Below are 19,687 nucleotides of genomic sequence, written 5' to 3' on the forward strand. Positions count from 1 at the left end.
GAATAAAAAAAAAAAATGCATTGATATACATTTTTGGTCATAGCCCTACAAGACGGAGATGAAATTGCTTTTCATTCTGACAAAAGCAAACCTACTCGATGGATGGGAAGTGTGTGTGTGCGTGTGTGTGTGTGCGTGTGTGTGCATGCGTTTTCTTATGTAATCTGGCATAGAGAGGATTTTTCTTCAATGCACATTTGAGTGTTGCTTTGAGCTCACATCACACCTGCTGCCTCCGCCACTGAAGGGGCAGTCGGCCCCAAACACCAACACGCACTCGCTCGCGCGCACACATTCTTTGATGGAGGTTTAGTGCTGGCATCCAAGAAAAATGACATTTGGGAGATTAAAAAAAAAGTGTATTTACAAAACTGTGTGTGTGTGTGTGTGTGTGTGTGTGTGGAGAAGCTACAGAAACAAGCGGCCTGTGTCTCGTTCGCTGGTGAAATTATAATTGCACGATCTACGTGTGGGTGACACTCTTGTCATTGACGGCAACCTTTTGTGTATGCACAAACACTGCAATCATAAAGTGCAAAGCCATCCCTGCGTCACACACATTCACACACACACACACACACACACGCACACACACTGTCACAGCGTCACGCTAGCGGCAATGTTCCAGGTGTAATTATAGAAAGTTTGCCCCTTGAATCGGACTCGTAAATGGCTTCGGCTTGCTTCTCTGCAGGATGTCCGCAGGAGATTTTTCCACTTGTCCAACTGAGGTTATCTAACTTTAATGAGTTTTTCCCTTCCTGTGGCAAAGTGACTGAGTGTGATTGGCTCACCTCCGAGCCTCAGACCCCTGGAGGGTTAATGTTTCACCCCCACTCGCTCTGAGGTTTGGTCTGAGCTGCAGGCCTGCCCTCAGGTCACCGCCAGACCTCTGGAGCTTTAGGTCCAGTTGTTAGCGGCGCTTCATAAGCTGTGAGAAATGACCTCGGGGCTCGGAAGAGGGGTTCCCACTGATCTGAGTGCAGTGTTGAAATATGGTGGACGGGGAGTCAGAGGTTATGAACAGCTCCCACAGGTCTGATTTAAACAGGCGTAGGCAACGGTGGGTCGTTGAGAGCTTTAATGAGGAAAGTGGGGAGGATTTGCTGCCTTCCTGCATTAATTATGAGAGTTCATTTGGGCTCTACGCTCATTGAAAAAGTTTGGAAAGACTCTTATAGGTTCTGTTTGTGCTTCTTCTTCTAGCCATCATGTATGTGATGGGAGCCCTGGGACCTGCAGCCGGCTACCTGCTGGGAGGGGTCCTGATCGGCTTCTACGTCGACCCCAAAACGGTCGTCAACATCGACCAGAACGACCCTCGCTTTGTTGGCAACTGGTGAATATCATCCACACTCTCCTGCCCGTTTCCTCATATGCATCCCCTGTTTGACAACTAATTGTTTTTTTTTTTTTAATTTCAGGTGGAGCGGCTTTCTCTTGTGCGCCATAGCCATGCTTCTCGTCATCTTCCCCATGTTCGCCTTCCCCAAAAAGCTGCCGCCGCGCCACAAGAAGAGGAAGAAGAAAAAGATGGGCTCCCCGGGCGACATCTCCAGCGACGACGACGTGATGAAGGAGAAGTCGGGCGGCAAAGGCCAAAACGTGTCGTCCTCCATGGGCTTCGGAAAGGATATTAAAGGTGATAAACCGATAACGTCAGCCCTCCCCATTCCTCCCATGGCGTCTTACATAAAGGAACTTTGAGCTATCGGTGTACAAATAGCTCGTAATCCGATCAATGACTTGGATTAGTCGTGTCGTTCAATAGCGTAAGCTTCATTGAGATCTCCTTTAAAGATGTTATTGATTCATGATGGACGAGTGTGTCTACACAGATGCCTAATGAAGCAGGTAATTCACTGTAGACATCAGCACTTCCAGTTCTTCTATTAACTTTAGTAAACGATTAGTAAACAAGGCTAAAGGTCACTCTCTATCGCTGTCAGACAGACGTCTGTTGTTTTACTTTAAGTAACGGACAGTGTCTTCATTCACACATATGCTGTGAGTGCATAGCTCCTTTTTATTTTTTTGCTTTTTTTCCCTGAGCCAGATATCTCAGGAATCTCCTGGTTTTCCCTGGAACAGCCCCCCCCCCCTTCTCTCGAGTCCTTCTCTAGTGTTTCATCATTATTTCTCTCTTTTAAATGAGTTCTCGAGGGAACTCTGTCACATTTCAACACACGGGAGCAGACAGAGCGAGCGGCGGAGCAAAAACATCGGCACACATGTTTGCTGTCACACGCTGTAATAACGTGGCACCGTTTTGAAATCGCGTTTAGCATGACTGCACGATCATAAATTAGTGCTCGTGTGCAACTATGAACGAGTGATGGCTTCTCCAGACCGCAGCTAGCTCCCCCGCTGCTTCATCCGTCTCGGCGGGGGGGGGGGGGGCGGGCGATTTCGCAGACTCAGTGTTTGGACCTGGAACGTATTTCAACGCCGTCCTTCTATAGAAGTGCACGCGTTTCGCCTGTAGCACAAATTCAGCACTTTCTGTGACAGATATGCTGCGGTGAAGTTTTTTTTTTTTTTTCTGGCCTTCACATCATGAGCAAAAACTAAAAAAAAAAAAATGCTAACACTGAATATTTCAGTAGCAATCAAGGGACCAAGTTTTCATTATGGAACGTTGTAGACCTTGATCTACCTTGAAAATGTACACGATGTGTGGGTAAACAAATGCTGACAGGTGCAGCGTCGGCGTCGCCCAATGAGTGATTAATTAACCGACGGGATCGGACGGACAGAATTGCAGCTGATGTTTTATTTCCAAAGAGGACGAAACAAGTTCCAAAAGATCTCAGGTTGTACACAAGTAACGTTTGACACAATCCTTAGCGGAGTTTATGTTGCAGCTAAACAAAGTTAAACAGAAGGTGTTTTCCAAGTACATCCAGAGTAGTGACTCCCCCACACAAAAGAATGGCTACAGCAAAAAAAAAAAAAAAGATTAATGTTTTGGACCGACCGAGCCGGAGCTTGGACCTGAATCCTTTTGAAAATCTGTGTGGGGGCACGAAGAAGAGGACTGTGCACAGTGAGGTGCTCTAACAACTTGACAGATTTGGAGCGTTTTTTTTTTTTTTTTGCAAAGAGGAAATATTCCCAAGTCTTGATGTGTCAAGCTGATGGATTGTTATCCAAACAGAATTAGTGCTGTAATCAAGTTTGCAACGTAAACTTTTTACATCCACTGCACCATGAGTTGAATTACTGCAGTTAGGACTGCAGGCGTCATTCACTCACGTAAAATTGGTGTCAAAGGTGATAATTTCCGTACTAGTAAAGAATCTTTAGCTACAAACACGTCAAACTATCACCAAAGACCGACCTGCAAAGACTAAGACGTCACCACATGTCGGCGGTTTATGGGCCAGAAAGTTTGGCCGAACAACTTTAAATCATAGGTCTTCTACAGGGAGTACTGCAGGGGGGTCGCAAAATCTTTGGTTGATTGGACATTTTTTATACATTTTTTTTTTTTTTTTTTTTAATTTCCCCACAAATTTAAATTTCTTGAAATACACAGTAACATGAATCCAACATATTTTAGTAAAGGGATTAGAGATACTTAATATTGAATATAAAATCACAATAATAATGTATATTTATAAATAGCACTAGGCTGAGTTTAATATAGAACACATATAGTAGGTAGGGGGTCCCTACTTAACCTCTCCATCAGTTTAAGGGTCCTTGGCCTGAAAAATGTTGAAGGCATAATGATTATTATCATTTTGCATTCAATATTAAGCTATTCAAATAATTCACAGGTTCAAAATTCAAACATGTGCTACTGCCATAAAGATAAACACCTTGACCTTTAAACATAGCCACCAAAACATTTTGGTCTTAGTAGCGAGCTGCACTGCATCTTGATTTCACCTGGGGACTGAATATGCTCTTGGCCAAAACCTGACAGAGTCAACGTGTGATATGCAGCCTTGAGATTGGCTCAGCAGAGATAGGGGCGGGGCCTACTTAGATTGACAGGTGTAACGTGGCGCCCTGTGTGAAAGATAGCTCCTGTATCACTGAATGAGTGAAGCGCTGACTGAATGATAACCTCGATTATCCCTTAACTAAAATATGTTGGATTCATGTTAATGTGCATCAACACAAATTTAAAATTTGGGGAGAAAATTTCAAACATGTATGAAAAGTCTAATCAACCAAAGATTTTGGGACCCCCTGCTACCCCCTTTTGAAGACCTAATATTTTAATTCAAACTTAATAAAGAATCTAAAGAAGAAATAGCTGATAAACAAACTTGAGGATCGGCCCATATTTAACATTTACTTCCATGAATTTTCCACATTGTGTAGAGTTTTAACATTTAACACTTTTTTTTAACTTTAACAGTACTTTATTTTATACTTTTAATTTGTCAAACTCAAAATCAAATATCCCTTAGTGCAAACTCATTCATCAAAGAGTCAATGAAGTCAATGCTGCCATGTGTTAAAGATGAACTTGAACGCACCACGTCAAACACCACGAAAGTAAATAAAAAATTTCGCCGACCGTCTTTGGACTGAACCCACGAGTGAACTTCTACTATCTGAAGTTTGTCTGAATGACTGAGGAGCTCCATTGTTTCTCATGGTGCTTCGAGTCAGTGACAGTGACCGATCAGGAAATGAGCAGCTAGTTTGCTACCCTGGTGCACTCTGGGAAGTGTAGTTCTACCCTGAGATTCAGCTCAACAATCTGCTTCTTAGACTCAACCAGCTAATTACAAACAATCCGACCCGTCTTCTCGTCTGAAAGTGAAATATTTTTGGTAAACCAGACGGATGTAATGATCTGACCGAGTCATCCATCACAAAGAAAACCACTGCGTCCTAGTGGTGTGCCTGATTGAGAGGGAGCAGCTGCTGTAGATGCTAGCAGGCCATCTGTCCCCCTCCAGACAAGATTAGAGCCCGGCTCCCAGGAATGAAATAATTAGCATCACTATTCTATTCCTATCTTTGATCTGGGGTAACACAGAGAACACTGACAGGTGCCGCTAACATTTCTCCACCTACGACGAGATTGTTTGAATCACTACAGAGGCAGCTATTCCCAAAACCAAGGCGCCGTGTCACTCCGTTAAACCTGCCAACCTCCTAATAACCTCCCAATAAAAGGCAGGAATAATCCACCTAACATTCTTTCTCGCATTTCTTTTGTTCCTGCTTTGCTGCGTGACATTTGCCTGGGGGAGCATGTGAACCAGAAGGAGCCCGCATGATATGACCACATGACTGCAAAGCCATAATGTTTGTCCTCAGCCAGGGTTTAAAATCCTTGGAGACGCCGGGTGTTTGCTCGGTTAGATGAACTGTCTGTGGCGTTTTCTCCTCTAAGATATAGCAAAAAAGAAGAGACATATATTAGAGAGAGTCTGGCCAACTCAAATCATGGGCGCCATGTTTGCTACATGGGAGGGAAGATTCTACAGTGTGACCCTATGGGGGCGGATGTTGAAATAAATCTCTTATTTTCACCATTAACGGGTTTATAAATGTCCTCATTAGTATTATCATTATACCGTTAGCATGCTAACCATAAATAATAACTTAGTAGTAACCGAGGTAAAGTTACGTGTCAATTAAATTTGTCTATCTACATGAACATTAATTACATGCACACACAGGTTTCACAGTATATATGACGCTATCTGCTATTTTTCTAAGCCTTTAGTCTAGATAACTAGCTAGCATAAGGTTAGCATAAGGCTAGGTTAGCTTCAGGCTTCATTTGTAAAGCAGTGTTTTTGAGAGCAAGGTTCACATTAATGATGATATCACTTTATTTTTCGTTTATAAAATCTTAACAAATGTCAAACAGAGACATTGACATTTACCTCACGTAACAGGGAGAAATCAGCTTTTTCTCTCTTCTTGTTCACAACTTTTAATCCAACTTTATTCTCTGTTATTGCCACTTCTCTATGGGTGAACATTGGTTAGATGCAGCAAACATGGCGCCCATGAAACACGTGACCAGGTCAGAACCAATCAGCATAGAGGAATAGCTCAGACGGTTCATTCTATAGTTGGACAGACTCTATCTTACACGCCGCTCTGGCGAAAAAAGATTTGGATGCAAGACTTTATTATATTATTGTGATATTTTAGTTTTAGTTGCCTTTTGTCAGCTGTTTTTCTTCCCACAGATAGTTGAGGTATTGGGTGAGAATTTTTCTATAAGCGGATCTCATCCCAAAATCTTTAAGTTATTCATAATTGTTTTTGAAGGAGGGACCTTTCTAGGCCTTTTCTGCTGCACTGTGCAGCTTTTAACTTTCATATGATTCTTATGAATACCTTGAGTTTTCATTTTCTTTTTGCCGTGGATGTAAGCGGAGGAAAAGGGAGGGACTCTTGAGCGGCGTTTTTTCTGCAAGGTCAGTTTGCAGATGCAGTCCTTGCACCGCATCCTGCATCTTCATCATTACATCCTACAGTTACCAAGTGCCAAAACTACATGAGCAATTTAGAAAAGCAGCAGCTTGAATCCCAAGTTCCCCTGTGGACTGCAGAGCTCCTCATTCTGTCAAACTGCTCGTGAAATCTTATACCTCAGCCTTGTGGAGATGGAGGGCTTTGGGTGCGCCAGTGGCCTCTGGCAAGGGCGAACATATCTCACGCAAGAGTTCGACACATAAAATGTCAACAACACTAATATATTATCCTCACGGCAGGGAAACCGGGGAGCAGCTCATGAGAAAATTGTTATTGTTTTCACCTGACATGATTGGACACGTTTTTTTTTTTTTTTCGTGTGCATCTCAGCCGGTCCTTACAGGAGAAGTTCACTCCGGGTAACACACTAGCCAATCTTCTTAGTGTGGCAGTTATTAGCCTGGCACACATGCAGGTTTTATTTATTTATTTTTTTACATTTTGTACTACCGATCAGCCACAACATTAACACCACTGACAATTTAATGTTCTGCTAGGAAGCGTTCGGACCCGGCATTTATTCCTGTGGATGTTACTTAGACGTGTGCTATCTACTTAGACCAGACCAGGTACCCCCACCCCATAGCAATGACCCTAGTTGATGTCAGCAGCCCTCCCCAGCAGGATGCAGCCTGAAACACACATAAAAACGGTTTAGGAAAAAAACAAGCATGAAAAACAGCTCAAGGTGTTGACCTGGCCTCCAAATTCACTAGATCCCAAACTCATCAAGTATCTGTAGGATGCACAGGAAAAGGCCTGATATACAGAGGACCCCCCCTTAATCCAGATCACCCTAGAGCCCCCCCCCCCAGCATCACAGGAAACCCTCAGAAGGTCCATGTCCGTTCACTTTGTCACAACTGTTGTGGAGGCACAAGGGCGACCTGCACAACATTAGGAAGGTGGTTTTAATGTTTTGGCTGATGTGTTCCTAGAATCTTTTTTTGGGGGGGCGGGGGGTGGCTATTTTAAAAAGAAATAAATGTTTATTTTTCATGCTATGAGCAGACACCTTGTGTCGTTGGACAGAAGAGTGGTCACGATACCAGAGCTCGTAGTTTAACTGGGAGGCTTGAGTTGCCATGACAGCGAGCATCTGCCCCGCTCACATGCCCGCGTGCACGAAACTGAATCCCCATTAGCTCCTGTTCGGACAGCGATTCTCTCCGAGTTTTATCTTCGGGGATCAGTAAAAGCCTTTTTCTCCTGCCACTCCTCAGTCGGTGCAAATAAAAGCTCTGCAGCTGGAGCAGTTCAACTCTGCCCGGTGACTGTAACGTGCCGGCACGTGACTTTAGAGTGACCGAATGATGTCATCATGTTGACCGGATCGTATGGACGCTGCCCTCGAGCAGACGTCAAGGGCGCGTTTGCCCTCGACGCGATCGGCCCTCGGATGACGGCGTTCAGTCTCAGGGTTGTAGCTGTGTTCTGTGCTGCAGCGCGGATGCACGTGACCCACGCGTTCGCATCGTGCCCGTGAAACCCGCTGATGGCTTCATGAGCTTTCTCATAAAGCTTGATAAGGTGCACAGACACAGACGGGTAATTAAAGGGGCAGAGTTGATGCTTAGACTGTGCTCATTAATAACCCGAAAGTGTTTTGTTCATGAGCGTGTTCGTGTATTGATGTTTGCTTCCGCAGTGTTGCGTGAAACAAGAATACTTACCCAGACTAATGAGACACTCAGTGAATTATTCAGTTGGAATATTTATTTATGTGTTTTTCTTTTATAGGTGACTTCACTCAGCTGTAACCTATTTATCTATTAAATTATTTATTTGTTATTTTGTTTGGGTCACAACTGCAGCTTTTGTCGTCTTAATTACAGCTTCAGCAACGATTCTTCAATCTCGCGTTTCCGTCAACTTAAGGCCGTGTTAGTTACGAGGTGGTCTGTCTTTTCTTGCCCCCCCCTCTTCGTCCCAGATCTCCCCAAGGCGGCGCTGAGGATCCTCAGCAACATGACCTTCCTCTTCGTCAGCCTGTCCTACACCGCGGAGTGCGCCATCGTCACCGCCTTCATCACCTTCATCCCCAAGTTTATCGAGTCCCAGTTCGGCATCCCGGCCTCCAACGCCAGCATTTACACAGGTGAGCGTTGTCGTCTGTTTACGAACTGTTGCAGTCGAGTAATTCAAATTGTCCATTTGTCTTGCGGGGTGTTAAATGCGTCACTCCTCCATCGTTGTGTGCTGTAGAGCTTTTTTTCTTCAGAACAGCCTTAATTCTTGGCGTCACACTTTCAACAAGGTGTTGGAAACGTTCCTCAGAGATTTTGGTCCATATTGACGAGACATGAGATTTGTCGGCTGCACATCTATGATGCTCGGTTTGAACTTCAGCAAGTTGTCTAGAACACCTCTACTCGCCTAAATGCATTGAATTGCAGCCGTGTGATTGGCCGATTAGCAACAGGTGTACCTAATAAAGTGGCCAGTAAGTGTAAGTCGGTAATAGTTTGGAGCTGTCTCCTGTGGGCTATCAAGGCCGCGCTGGAGGAGGGTATGTTCTGAATGCCGCTGCAGAACATGATGCTATCAGCTGCCTGTGAAAGACAGAGCAGTGTTTAATCTCTGTGTTATTTTTGGGTTTTTAAAAAAAAAACCTGCCCTGACCAGCTGTCCTAAACCCAGTGATTGATCTGGACCAAGGCGATAAATGATCATCACGTTGTATCTTCAGTTAGTCTGCGCCAGTTCAAGATCACGTTGTTCTCACCTCACACTGATTCACACTCTGAAGACGCCGCTATGAGTCACTGAGTCTTGCTGGATTTCATTCAGTGATAAGCTTCTATTACTTCCCCTGACTGTAACACACAAGTCTCTGTTGACTGCAGGAGACACATTCATCATAGCGCGATCGCACACACACACACACACACACACACACACTTCCCTCTGTTCACTTGTAATTCGTGCACCACATATATAGGCGTGTATAAAGATCCAGTCTAATCCTTCAGTCGCGTCTGAGCCAGTGGTGCTAATACTCGACTAATCTGTTATCAGGATTACTACAGCAAGGAGTGATTGAAAACTTAATTATGGCTTCGAAAAAGGCAGGAAAAGTGTGCGTCCGAGTGCTCCGCCGGCTAAAATACGGTCGCCTCCAGACACACATGCGTGCACACGCAAATATACACACAATACCATCGCCTCATCTCATCTGCCTGTTGCCAGGATACAAGGGGTAAGGGCAAACGGGTGGTGCAGTTGCCATGGCTACTCAAACGATGCCAGGCTGCTGGGATGTGATGATGGTTGGAGACGTGGAGGAGGAGGAGGAGGAGGAGGAGGAGGAGGAGGAGGAGGAGAGGAGGAGGAGGAGGAGGAGGAGGAGGAGGAGGAGGAGGAGGAGGAGAGGGCACTTTTGTTTACGGGAGCACAGTGATTCCTCAGCCAGTCAAGTGGACTGTGGCACTTTGCTCAGCTGTGAAATTCTAGATCGATACTGATTTTTAAGATAATCTGATAAAAAGAGGCCAATATTAGTTTGTGTTTTACCTTAATAAGTGAGTGTCTTAGAATGAGCACAAATTAAATCATACAGACATACAAAAAAATGTAGCGTTCGTTCACATGGCAAAGCTTTTTAGTGTAAAAAATAAAATTGAAATAATTTAGTGAGACGGCAAAATAACCAACGCAACATTTAACCACTGCAAAATGGACGCAACCGATATATGGGCAACTGTGGATCACGTGGATATGATTAATGTGTGGCCAATAAATAAACCCTCATGGTTCCCACATGACCAATTTAATATGACGTAGCAGCAAGACGCAACGTCACTGAGTCTCCGTTTCAACTTTTGTAGAAAGTGCTAACTTCAACTTATGTGCCAGTTTTTAAATTGTGTTGATAGGCCAAGTAAAACTAGACTTATTATAAATAATTTACACCACACTTTTTCCTGAACATTACTGTCATGTTGGTGCACGTTCGGTGCACGGGAGAAATGAAGGAAAACTGTAGCTAACGCTAGCTAGCTTCAAATGTTTGAAAGCAAAAATAAATAATCAGGAAATGATGTGTCATTGGTTTCTAAGTGGGAGTGACTGCAGCCAAAGAGAAAGAAGCCAGAGATTCATTTATTTTTTTTAGATATTATTATTTATTGCTGTTACACCTGATAGTTTTGTTAATGGTTGTAAATAGTAAAAGTGTGATGCATTATACTAAATTGCTTTGTTGTTTGCTTAGTTTGTACACTTTATTCTAAAAGTTATAAAAGTTATAAAAATGGTTCATTAAACACATTTGTGATTTACACAGTGAAAAAAATCTAGTGTGGTTTTAGATATAATTGTAAAATGACACATGTGAGGTTGTGTTGAAAAGAGTGACACCAAACAAGGCAATGTAAACTGTTCTGTAAACCAAAAGTAGCGAAACGGCCAATTATGCTCTGGACTCCTGTCCAACTTTGAAATCAAACTCTGCCCCATCAGTTAGATAATTGGTTTGTCGTGCACATTTCTCTTTGCTAATTAAAAAAAAATGTTGCTAGGGTTAGCTAGCACTTGAGCTATGACCTTTCAGCGCATAGCTCCCTGTTTCTAGCCTGGAGGCCACAACATATTTGTGGTGTAACGTTAGTGTTTGGTCACTCCGTTAGGAACTGACTCTATGTGGCCGTGGAAGGACTGATATTCTGAATATATAAGAACCGATTCTTGCTAGTTAGCAGCTAGTTGATGAACATAGTGGAGCAGTCAGCAGCTAAAGAACCAGATATGTTTACATGTAAGGCAACAAAGATAAAAAAAAAAGCATATGGAATATATATAAAAAAATCATTTGATGCTGCAACATAAACAATGTACAATTAACTGTTCAGATTTATACTCTGAACTCTACTTCACATAGTTTTTCTGTATTTGAGTCTTTTTTTAGAGGGAGGGGGAGCTCAGGCCGTGATGAATCTTCTGTGTCTGAAGCACCAACAGTGCTTTGCTGGGCACCATGAATTAGCAGGAACATAAACAGCGGCTGACAAGTCCAAAGGAAGATATATATATATATATAAAGAGGACCTGTCTGTGACTCACTGGAGTGATTTTGGCCAAGTGTTAGAGGCAAAGCAGCGCCACAAAATAAACTCGAAATTGCATAAATTACCACCTTGTTGAATCGGGATCATGCCCCGTTAAAGAGCTGCCACCGCTACATGTTCATTAGATGTTGCTACAGAAATAGAACTGTTACATCTCACACACCCTCCCTCGGCTACAAACCCCCCCTCCTCCATTTCTCTGGCTTGTGTTTCACTTTGGTGGCTCTCCACTCCACATCTCAACTAATACTTCTTTCCTCTTATCCTTTGCCTCACGTTTCATGTAGACGATCTCTGCACAGACTCCGGCTGACAATGATTTTTTCTGTTGCGTCTCCAGATAAACTGACACACACACACTCGTTCATCAGATCTGCACAGAATAAGCACTCACATTTACACCAGCACGGATATTAACACAGATGGAAATATGCTGAGCATTTAGCATAAATAGCGTGTGTTCTGGTTTTAATCCTGCAGAGAGAGACACGCTCTTACAGGATAATGTTATTCTACAGCTGTCTGTAGAGCGCGCTCAGACACGTCCTCTGTCTCTCGTCCTCTCTTTGATTCCCCTTGATGTGTTTTTCTCGCGCAAACACACACACACACACACACGCACACACACACGCATAAGCCAGATGACATTTCTGTGGACTTTTATCATTTCTCTGCTGATCCTCCACCCACGCCGCCTGACCCCCACGCTACGTCTGTGGCCGGGCTCTTGGGCTGCCACGTGCAGAGACGTTTATCAGAGAGAGTCTGGTCAACTCAAACCATGTTTGCCGTGTTCGCTACATCGGAGGGAAGATTCTACAGTGTAACCTTATGGGGCAGATGTGCTATGTCGAAATAAATGTCTTATTTTCACCATTAAATGTTATAGCCAACGTCTGTCAATATCTAAAAGGTTCCTCACTTAAATATCCCAGCGTCTACTTACTTTAAATATCTTGAATTAGCCTGTAAAATGCTTCGTAGCCCAATCACCTCATCTGTCATGGAGCTGTGTTTACCTTCTCCTCAGGCTCCGTGTTCATCCATCGCTGTTAAAAGTTTGAAATTACGCTGAAAAATTAAACTAGTCCTACTGTTATTTAGTATTATCATTAGTATTATCATAATAGAATTAGAACGCTAGCCATAATAACTTAGTAGTAACCGAGGTAAAGTTACATGTCAGTTAAATCTACATGGACATAAATTACATGCACACTTGGGTTTCACAGTATATATGACGCTAGCTGCTATTTTTCTAAGCCTTTAGTCTAGATAACTAGCTAGCATAAGGCTAGCATAACGCTAGGTTCATTTAATTCATTTGTAAAGCGTTGTTGGGCGTTTTTGAGGTCAAGGTTCACATAAATTATGGTATGACTTCATTTTTTCCACCCGACCGACATGATTGTGTATTTTAGGGAATAGCAGTCAAAAAGGTCTAAGCTAAACTCTTGGTGGTTGAAAGTCTCGTGGATGTGTGGTGGCAGAATGGAGGATGCTAGAACTCGCTGTTAAGTCTACCTGAGGTGTTGTGGGCTTAACTTAAAGAAACATCTGTAAAGGGAGGTGCCCAATCATGTGCCGCATGCTGTCTACTGTCGCTGGCTAGGCTAAGCAGCTGGTGTCTTCTTGTTAGTTGCTAGTTGGTAGCTAACTGTTAGCCTGCTGGTCAGGTTTCAGTTGGACTGAGCTTCTAAATGTGTTTTGCCTGAGATCTTGGCACAAGGGATTGTAACATCTTATCCTGTGCAATGAATTCCTATCTAAAATCTTAACAGACATCAAAGAGACACATTGAATTTTACCCATTTACCTCACATAATAGGGAGAAATCAGCTGACATATCAGTGGCATATTTTAACTTCTGTTATTGCCACTTCTTTGTGGGTGAATATTGGTTAGACGTAGCAAACATGGCGCCAGCTTAGAACCAATCAGCATAGAGGGATAGCTCAGACAGTCCATTCCCTAGTTGGCCAGACTCTCTCTAATATACGACTCTGGCCACGTGCCGCCTCCCCTGGCTACACAGTTGGTTTACCCTGCCAGCAGCCATCATTGCCTTTCTTCATGCTGTCAATTCGATGCTGGACTGAGAGCATGTGCCGGACACTAGTAACGGACGGCATGTCCTGGTCACGTTGACGTAGCCAGAAGTCTAGACTGATGAAGGCTTTTGTTCTTGGTTTAACAACATCTCACCTACTTTTCTTTGCTTTGATTCTCCTCGCAGGCGTCATCATCGTACCCAGTGCCGGGGTGGGCATCGTGTTGGGCGGATACATCATCAAGAAGCTGAAGCTCGGCGCGAGAGAGTCGGCCAAGCTGGCCATGATCTGCAGCGGCGTGTCTCTGCTCTGCTTTTCCACGCTCTTCATAGTGGGCTGCGAGAGCATTAACCTGGGAGGCATCAACATACCGTACACCACTGGGTGAGCCACCAGACATATGTGATCGTAGATGAAATGCAAAGAGTCGCTTGTTTCCACCGTGTTTCGAACCAAACTACAAACTCTAGGGCGCTTCTTCAAATGGATCCAGCAGAAATAAAAAAACAGTTCAGCTCACAACAGGGGATTTCTTTTATTCATGACATCTGAATTTTAATAGAAGTCACTCGTTTAAATTCTATCAAGGTAAAGTTATAAATAATTTAAGGCATGGGTGGCAGGTGGGCTCTGTCTCACTCATCTTTAAATGCGCTCATTGAGCTAAGCATTGCCTTAGCGGATGCATCTTTCTGCATAATAGTCTGACTTCTTGCCAACGTATTATTTTGGAAAAACATACTGGATAATAGGGTGGGTATTGGTAAAGACTTCACGATATGATGATATTTTGATATTGCAATATTCTACATAGTTCACAGACAAATTTTAAATGCAGCTTAAAATACACGTTGTATATATGTACATCAGATGACAATTCAGTGGACAAAGTCAAAAAACAATATTAATCCAAATGATCCATTTCCAATTTATTACACTTGAACGGAAAAAGTGATGGTGGAGGCGTAGAAGTTGTTCTTTTACTTATTTTATCGATATAAAGACATTCAAAATCGATATTGTATCGGAAGGAAAAGTATTGGGATATATTGCCATATCGATATTTTTTCCCATCTCTACTGGATAAATATCTTTGTGAGCTACACGGGAACCAAGTTGATCCTAAAAAAAAGGCCCTAGACTAAAAAAAAGAAAAAAAAAAAGAAAAAAAAGAACCTAGACTAAAAAATACAACCCTAGACTAAAAAGAAAAATAAAGGCCCTAGACTTGAAAAAAAAAGACCCGAAACTATTAAAAAAAAAACCCACTAGACTAAAGAAAAAAAAGACTATAAAAAAAGATACTAGACTAAAATAAAAAAAAGAGTCTAGGAGTCTAGGGACTAAAAAGAAAAAAAGACTTAGACTGAAAAAAAGACCCTAGACTAAAAAGAAGAAAAGAAGACCCTGGACTTAAAAAAAGAAACTCGACTACAAAAAAATACACTGGACTAATATAAAGGCCTTAGACAAAAAAAGACCCTAAACTAAAAAAAAAAAAAAAAAAGACTTGAAACTATAAAAAAAGACTTGAGACTAAACAAAAAAAAACACCCAAGACTAAAAAAAAAGACTCGAGATTAAAAAACAAAAAAGACCTGAGACTCTAAAAAAGACACTAGACTAAAATAAAAAAGACCCTAGACTAAAAAGAAAAAAAAGACACTAGAGTAAAACAAAGACCCTAGAATTAAAAAAAAAAAAAGAAGACTCGAAACTAAACAAAAAAGACCCAAGACTAAAAAAAAAGACTCGAGACTAAAAAACAATAAAGACCTGAGACTTAAAAAAAAAAAAAAACTAAAAAACAAAAAAGACCTGAGACTTTCAAAAAAGACCCTAGACTTAAAAAAAAAAAAGACAATAGAGTAAAACAAAGACCCTAGAATTAAAAAAAAAAAAAGAAGACTCGAGACTAAACAAAAAAAGACCCAAGACTAAAAAAAAAGACTCGAGACTAAAAAACAATAAAGACCTAAGACTTAAAAAAAAAACTCGAGACTAAAAAACAAAAAAGACCTGAGACTTTAAAAAAAGACCCTAGACTTAAAAAAAAAAAAAAAAAGAAGAAGACCCGAGACTAAAAAAATGACTCGGATCGTTTGCTTCTGTTTATCTTTGTGTGGTTATTGTTATTGTTTGTGTTATTGGGCCTTATAGTTAAAATTTAAATAATAAATAGATTAATTTAGAAAAAAAAAGACGTTTCTTGGAAGGGAGTGGGCTCGAGATGCCGTCGCCGTCATCCTCATGTGTTCTGGCGTCGCGTCGGAGTGCGAATGATTAATTAGCAACGCCGGCATCTGCTCTCGTGGCTCCGGTGAATCACTTTGCCACCTCTATTTCTGACTCTGCTGCTCGACACCAACATCAGCAGCCGGCTGCAGAGTCAACAAACAGTCATCAGACCCGTCAGCGCCGCGGCAGAAATAGGCAGCAGACGCTCGCTGGCACGCGGCGGATCACAGGCCGATGCGAAAAGACTCTGATTGCAAACATATTTCACATCTACTGTAATAACATCCCTCTCTTATTGTTCTGTTTGCTGCCACACAAAGCGCTTTGACAGCAGAAGTTTGCTTATCCAAGCTGTATAGACAAACCGGCCACAGGAAGTCCCCCGTAAATACGCCCAAGAGTGGAAACTGCTAAACCTCTGTGAAATTTACTTTTCGCATAACTAAGTTAATCGAGGTGATTGTTTGCCAAAAAGCCAGCGTGCCCTTCAAAGACCCTCAGCTGACTCGTTAATAACTGGAGTCTTTGTCGGAGCCGGTGTTTATAGAGGGGTCGACGGGACCGTGTGAGCCGGTGGGGCTCCTCATTATGAGCACCGCTGGTCACTGGTGGCGGGTAGCACCCACATGAGGAATGTTTAGCCCCGGCCTGCCCTTTGTGTCTGTGCACTTAGGCCAGTCTAGACGTGGCCGCCCCACACCGACGGGCTTCAGACTGCGTGACTTGTGAAGGAATCGAGCCAACAAGAGGCAACTTTAAATTTATGAACTGTTCTTCGCCGTCTGCAGAGGTTAATTTGAAAACCTACAGTATAGAGGGTGTGAACGTGACGTCACAGCTAGTGAAGTCTCCATGGTTACGGCCGCAGAGTGGCAAAAAGTCACAGTTGAACATGGAGATTAGCAGCATTAGCTTGAATCACAGGGTTTAATAGCATCTAAATTGTAAAATTAAATGAACCGACAGATTTGAAAAGTAGTCAGAGATATCCTTTTTTTTTTTTTACAGAAATGATGTTGATAATGTGTATTTATAAATGGCACTAGGCCGAGTTTTAGGTAGGCAGAGGGTCCCTACTTAATCTCCCCATCAGTTTGGGGTCCTTGACCTGAAGAACATTGAAGCTAGTATCTTCTTGACAACTCGTAGATTTGTAAATTTGAGTTTTCCTGCTCGGTGTCAGAGCAGATTAAGCCTCTCGTGTCTCGGTGCTCGGGTTTATACGCGGTGCATCCTGCGCATTACGACACAACATCTGGAGGGTTCAGCCAAGGCCGAGTTTTAGCCCGGAATAGGACACGTGTAATCGGTGCTGCAAGCCTGCAACTCCAGCTGGAGCCGAAGCCTTTTTATGCAAATACGCGCTCGGTGTCAGGAATGCAGCACTGTTCTGTCAGGACAAGCCCAAATATCTGACTATTTCTCTGCTATTCTGCTGATTTCATGCCACTTCTCTCTGAAAGGTACAAGGAGGCACCGTTACGCAGTATGACGAAAAAACACGCACGTTATTAGACTTTGGAAGCTTCGCAGAGAAGCGCCCCATCGCTCTTGGCCCCGTGTCAGCATCACCTCTGACGGTTTGTGTTGTCGGGGCTCGTCCCACCGTTTCTGCTCCGCGGGGCTCAGAGCGAAGCTTCCCAGAGAAAACCCCGGACTCGCTTCGCTGCCTCCCGGTTTAGACGGAGCCAAAGTCCTGTCTGGCTCAGATCAGCCGTTCCCACACGGGCCCAAAAGAGACGAGCGACGGCGGCTCTCCGTCAGCCCCTCGCGCCTCGTTCTTATATCACCGCACAAGCCGGCAGAGGACTAGACTGAAGCTAATTAAAAGGATTATGTGCGGCGGATTAATAACACGCTCCCATTGTAAATATTGTCAGAAGGATTGGCAGCCTCTGTCGGCTCCTGTGCTGCATTTCATATAAATCACTTTCTGTCGCTCTGTTGAATTGCACTGCAGCCAGACACAGAAACTATTTAATTGCCGTTTGACTGATGGCTTGTGGGGCCGCGCAGAAACGTGTGTCATCCTGCAGCGTCGAGTCTTGACGGTGTACAAGTGCAGCACTAATATGTTTTCATTTCTCCAGGGGCGAAACGGTTGAAAAGGAGGCGGCACTGAGACTAACATCAGTAAAGAAAATAATAAATTGTCCTGCAGATGCAGTGGAAAGCCTTGCAGCAAATTAAAAAACCTTTCCAGTGCATTTTACCGTATCCAATATGATTTAAAGTGTTCGATCCTTAACAAACATTCTCTGTCGACTGCGCAGGCCGACCCTGACGATGACCCACAGGAACCTGACGGGCAGTTGCAACGTGAACTGTGGCTGCAGGATCCACGAGTACGCTCCGGTCTGCGGCTCCGACGGCATCACCTACTTCAACCCCTGCCTGGCTGGATGCAGCACCGTGGGCAACGACAGCACCGGGGTGAGGGCGCACATTCCTCAGGCTCGCTGCTGCTTTTGTTTACCCGGCTCATGAATAACTGCGGCGGAAATCGAGGCAATTTCAAAGAAAGGATACACAAATCATGATGGAAACACAAAGAGCTGTTTTCTGGCCATTCACGCAGCTGTGGACGTACAGGAAGTGACAGGAAGTAATGACAACGCGAGGAAGAGAAATGTTTATATCACTCGATGGCACTGGTGCCACTCAGTCTGTGTGTAGCTCTGTTATTATTATTATGATTATTATTTTAAAAAGTGGATCTTTCTCCTTTTTCGACTGCAGATCAGGAACTACACCGACTGCGGCTGCGTGCAGAGCCGACAGGTCATCACTCCGTCCTCCGGGGGACAGGTCAACCAGCTGCAGCTGGTCATCGTCAAGACCTACCTGAACGAGAACGGCTTCGCCATGTCGGGGAAGTGTGACCGCACCTGCAACACGCTCATCCCCTTCCTCATCTTCCTCTTCATCGTCACGCTCATCACCGCCTGTGCCCAGCCCTCCGCCATCATCGTCACACTCAGGCAAGGGACCATTTCTTTCAGTCACTCAGTGCGTTTACATGCACAGGTTCTTCGAGCTATGCTCGAAATTTGACTTTCTGAATGAGGTTCTTGTCCCACTTTACATGCAACGGAGAAAATCAAATAACTGACGGGAACATGTCCTCCTCCTCCACACTAGGTGGCGATATGTGTCTTTTCATTGGGTTAATAAGGTTTTCGTTCACGCGGCAGACCTGCATTTCAAACAACAACAACATCTTTTTTAATCTCGTACATAACGTGTGCAGTACTTAAGGTGCAGATAAGATGGCGCTATCCCTCAGGTGATTCTTCTACCGGCTCTGTTTACCTTCTTCTTCTGCAACCGTCTTTCTTGGCAGCAGTCGTGGAGCATGTGCACACGTGTTGTCCAGTTAAATACCAATTAAGGCGTAAACATGTCGGGGAAAACTGATTTCCATTCGTATTATCTGGGCGTATTAATCAGATGAAGAGAACTCTGATTTTAGTCGGAGTAACGTATTTCACATGCACTTAAATTGTCCAGTTAAAGTCAGATTAAGGCAGAACTTGTGTTTTTCCACGTACATGTAAAGTTTAAGAGTTTAATCATCTTTCCTCAAGGGCTGGTGTATTTTCTTTTGTCTTTCTGTGCTGAATAATGTCAGAAAGTTTCATGCCGTGTCTCTGTTCTCAGGTCTGTTGATGAACAAGAGAGGCCTTTTGCTCTCGGGATGCAGTTCGTCTTGCTCAGAACTCTCGGTGAGTCCCCGACTGTTTCGCACTTTCTGTTAGATCCGCTCTCTCTGTACCGTATGTATTTGTTTTCTGTCGTCCACTGAATCTACTTTTTCAGAATATCTTTAAACATCTCCCGTGCTTTTCAATGCATAAAAGCCTCAGCCGG

The 19,687-nt window shown here is 43.4% G+C and overlaps 1 protein-coding gene across 2 annotated transcripts in view; it reads left to right on the forward strand.

Annotated features, from left to right (window-relative positions):
* The window catches only part of LOC124995427 (solute carrier organic anion transporter family member 5A1), a 42,894-nt gene that overhangs the window by 18,933 nt on the left and 4,274 nt on the right, over positions 1 to 19,687 (forward strand). For both annotated transcript variants that reach the window (XM_047567775.1, XM_047567774.1), the window contains exons 3-9: positions 1,207 to 1,339; positions 1,425 to 1,642; positions 8,396 to 8,560; positions 13,765 to 13,963; positions 18,091 to 18,250; positions 18,557 to 18,798; positions 19,478 to 19,542. In XM_047567775.1, the coding sequence (XP_047423731.1) occupies positions 1,207 to 1,339; positions 1,425 to 1,642; positions 8,396 to 8,560; positions 13,765 to 13,963; positions 18,091 to 18,250; positions 18,557 to 18,798; positions 19,478 to 19,542 (1,182 nt within the window). The remainder of the gene's footprint in view (positions 1 to 1,206; positions 1,340 to 1,424; positions 1,643 to 8,395; positions 8,561 to 13,764; positions 13,964 to 18,090; positions 18,251 to 18,556; positions 18,799 to 19,477; positions 19,543 to 19,687) is intronic.

This window comes from Mugil cephalus, chromosome 18 (assembly GCF_022458985.1).
Source record: "Mugil cephalus isolate CIBA_MC_2020 chromosome 18, CIBA_Mcephalus_1.1, whole genome shotgun sequence".
Classification (NCBI taxonomy): domain Eukaryota; kingdom Metazoa; phylum Chordata; class Actinopteri; order Mugiliformes; family Mugilidae; genus Mugil; species Mugil cephalus.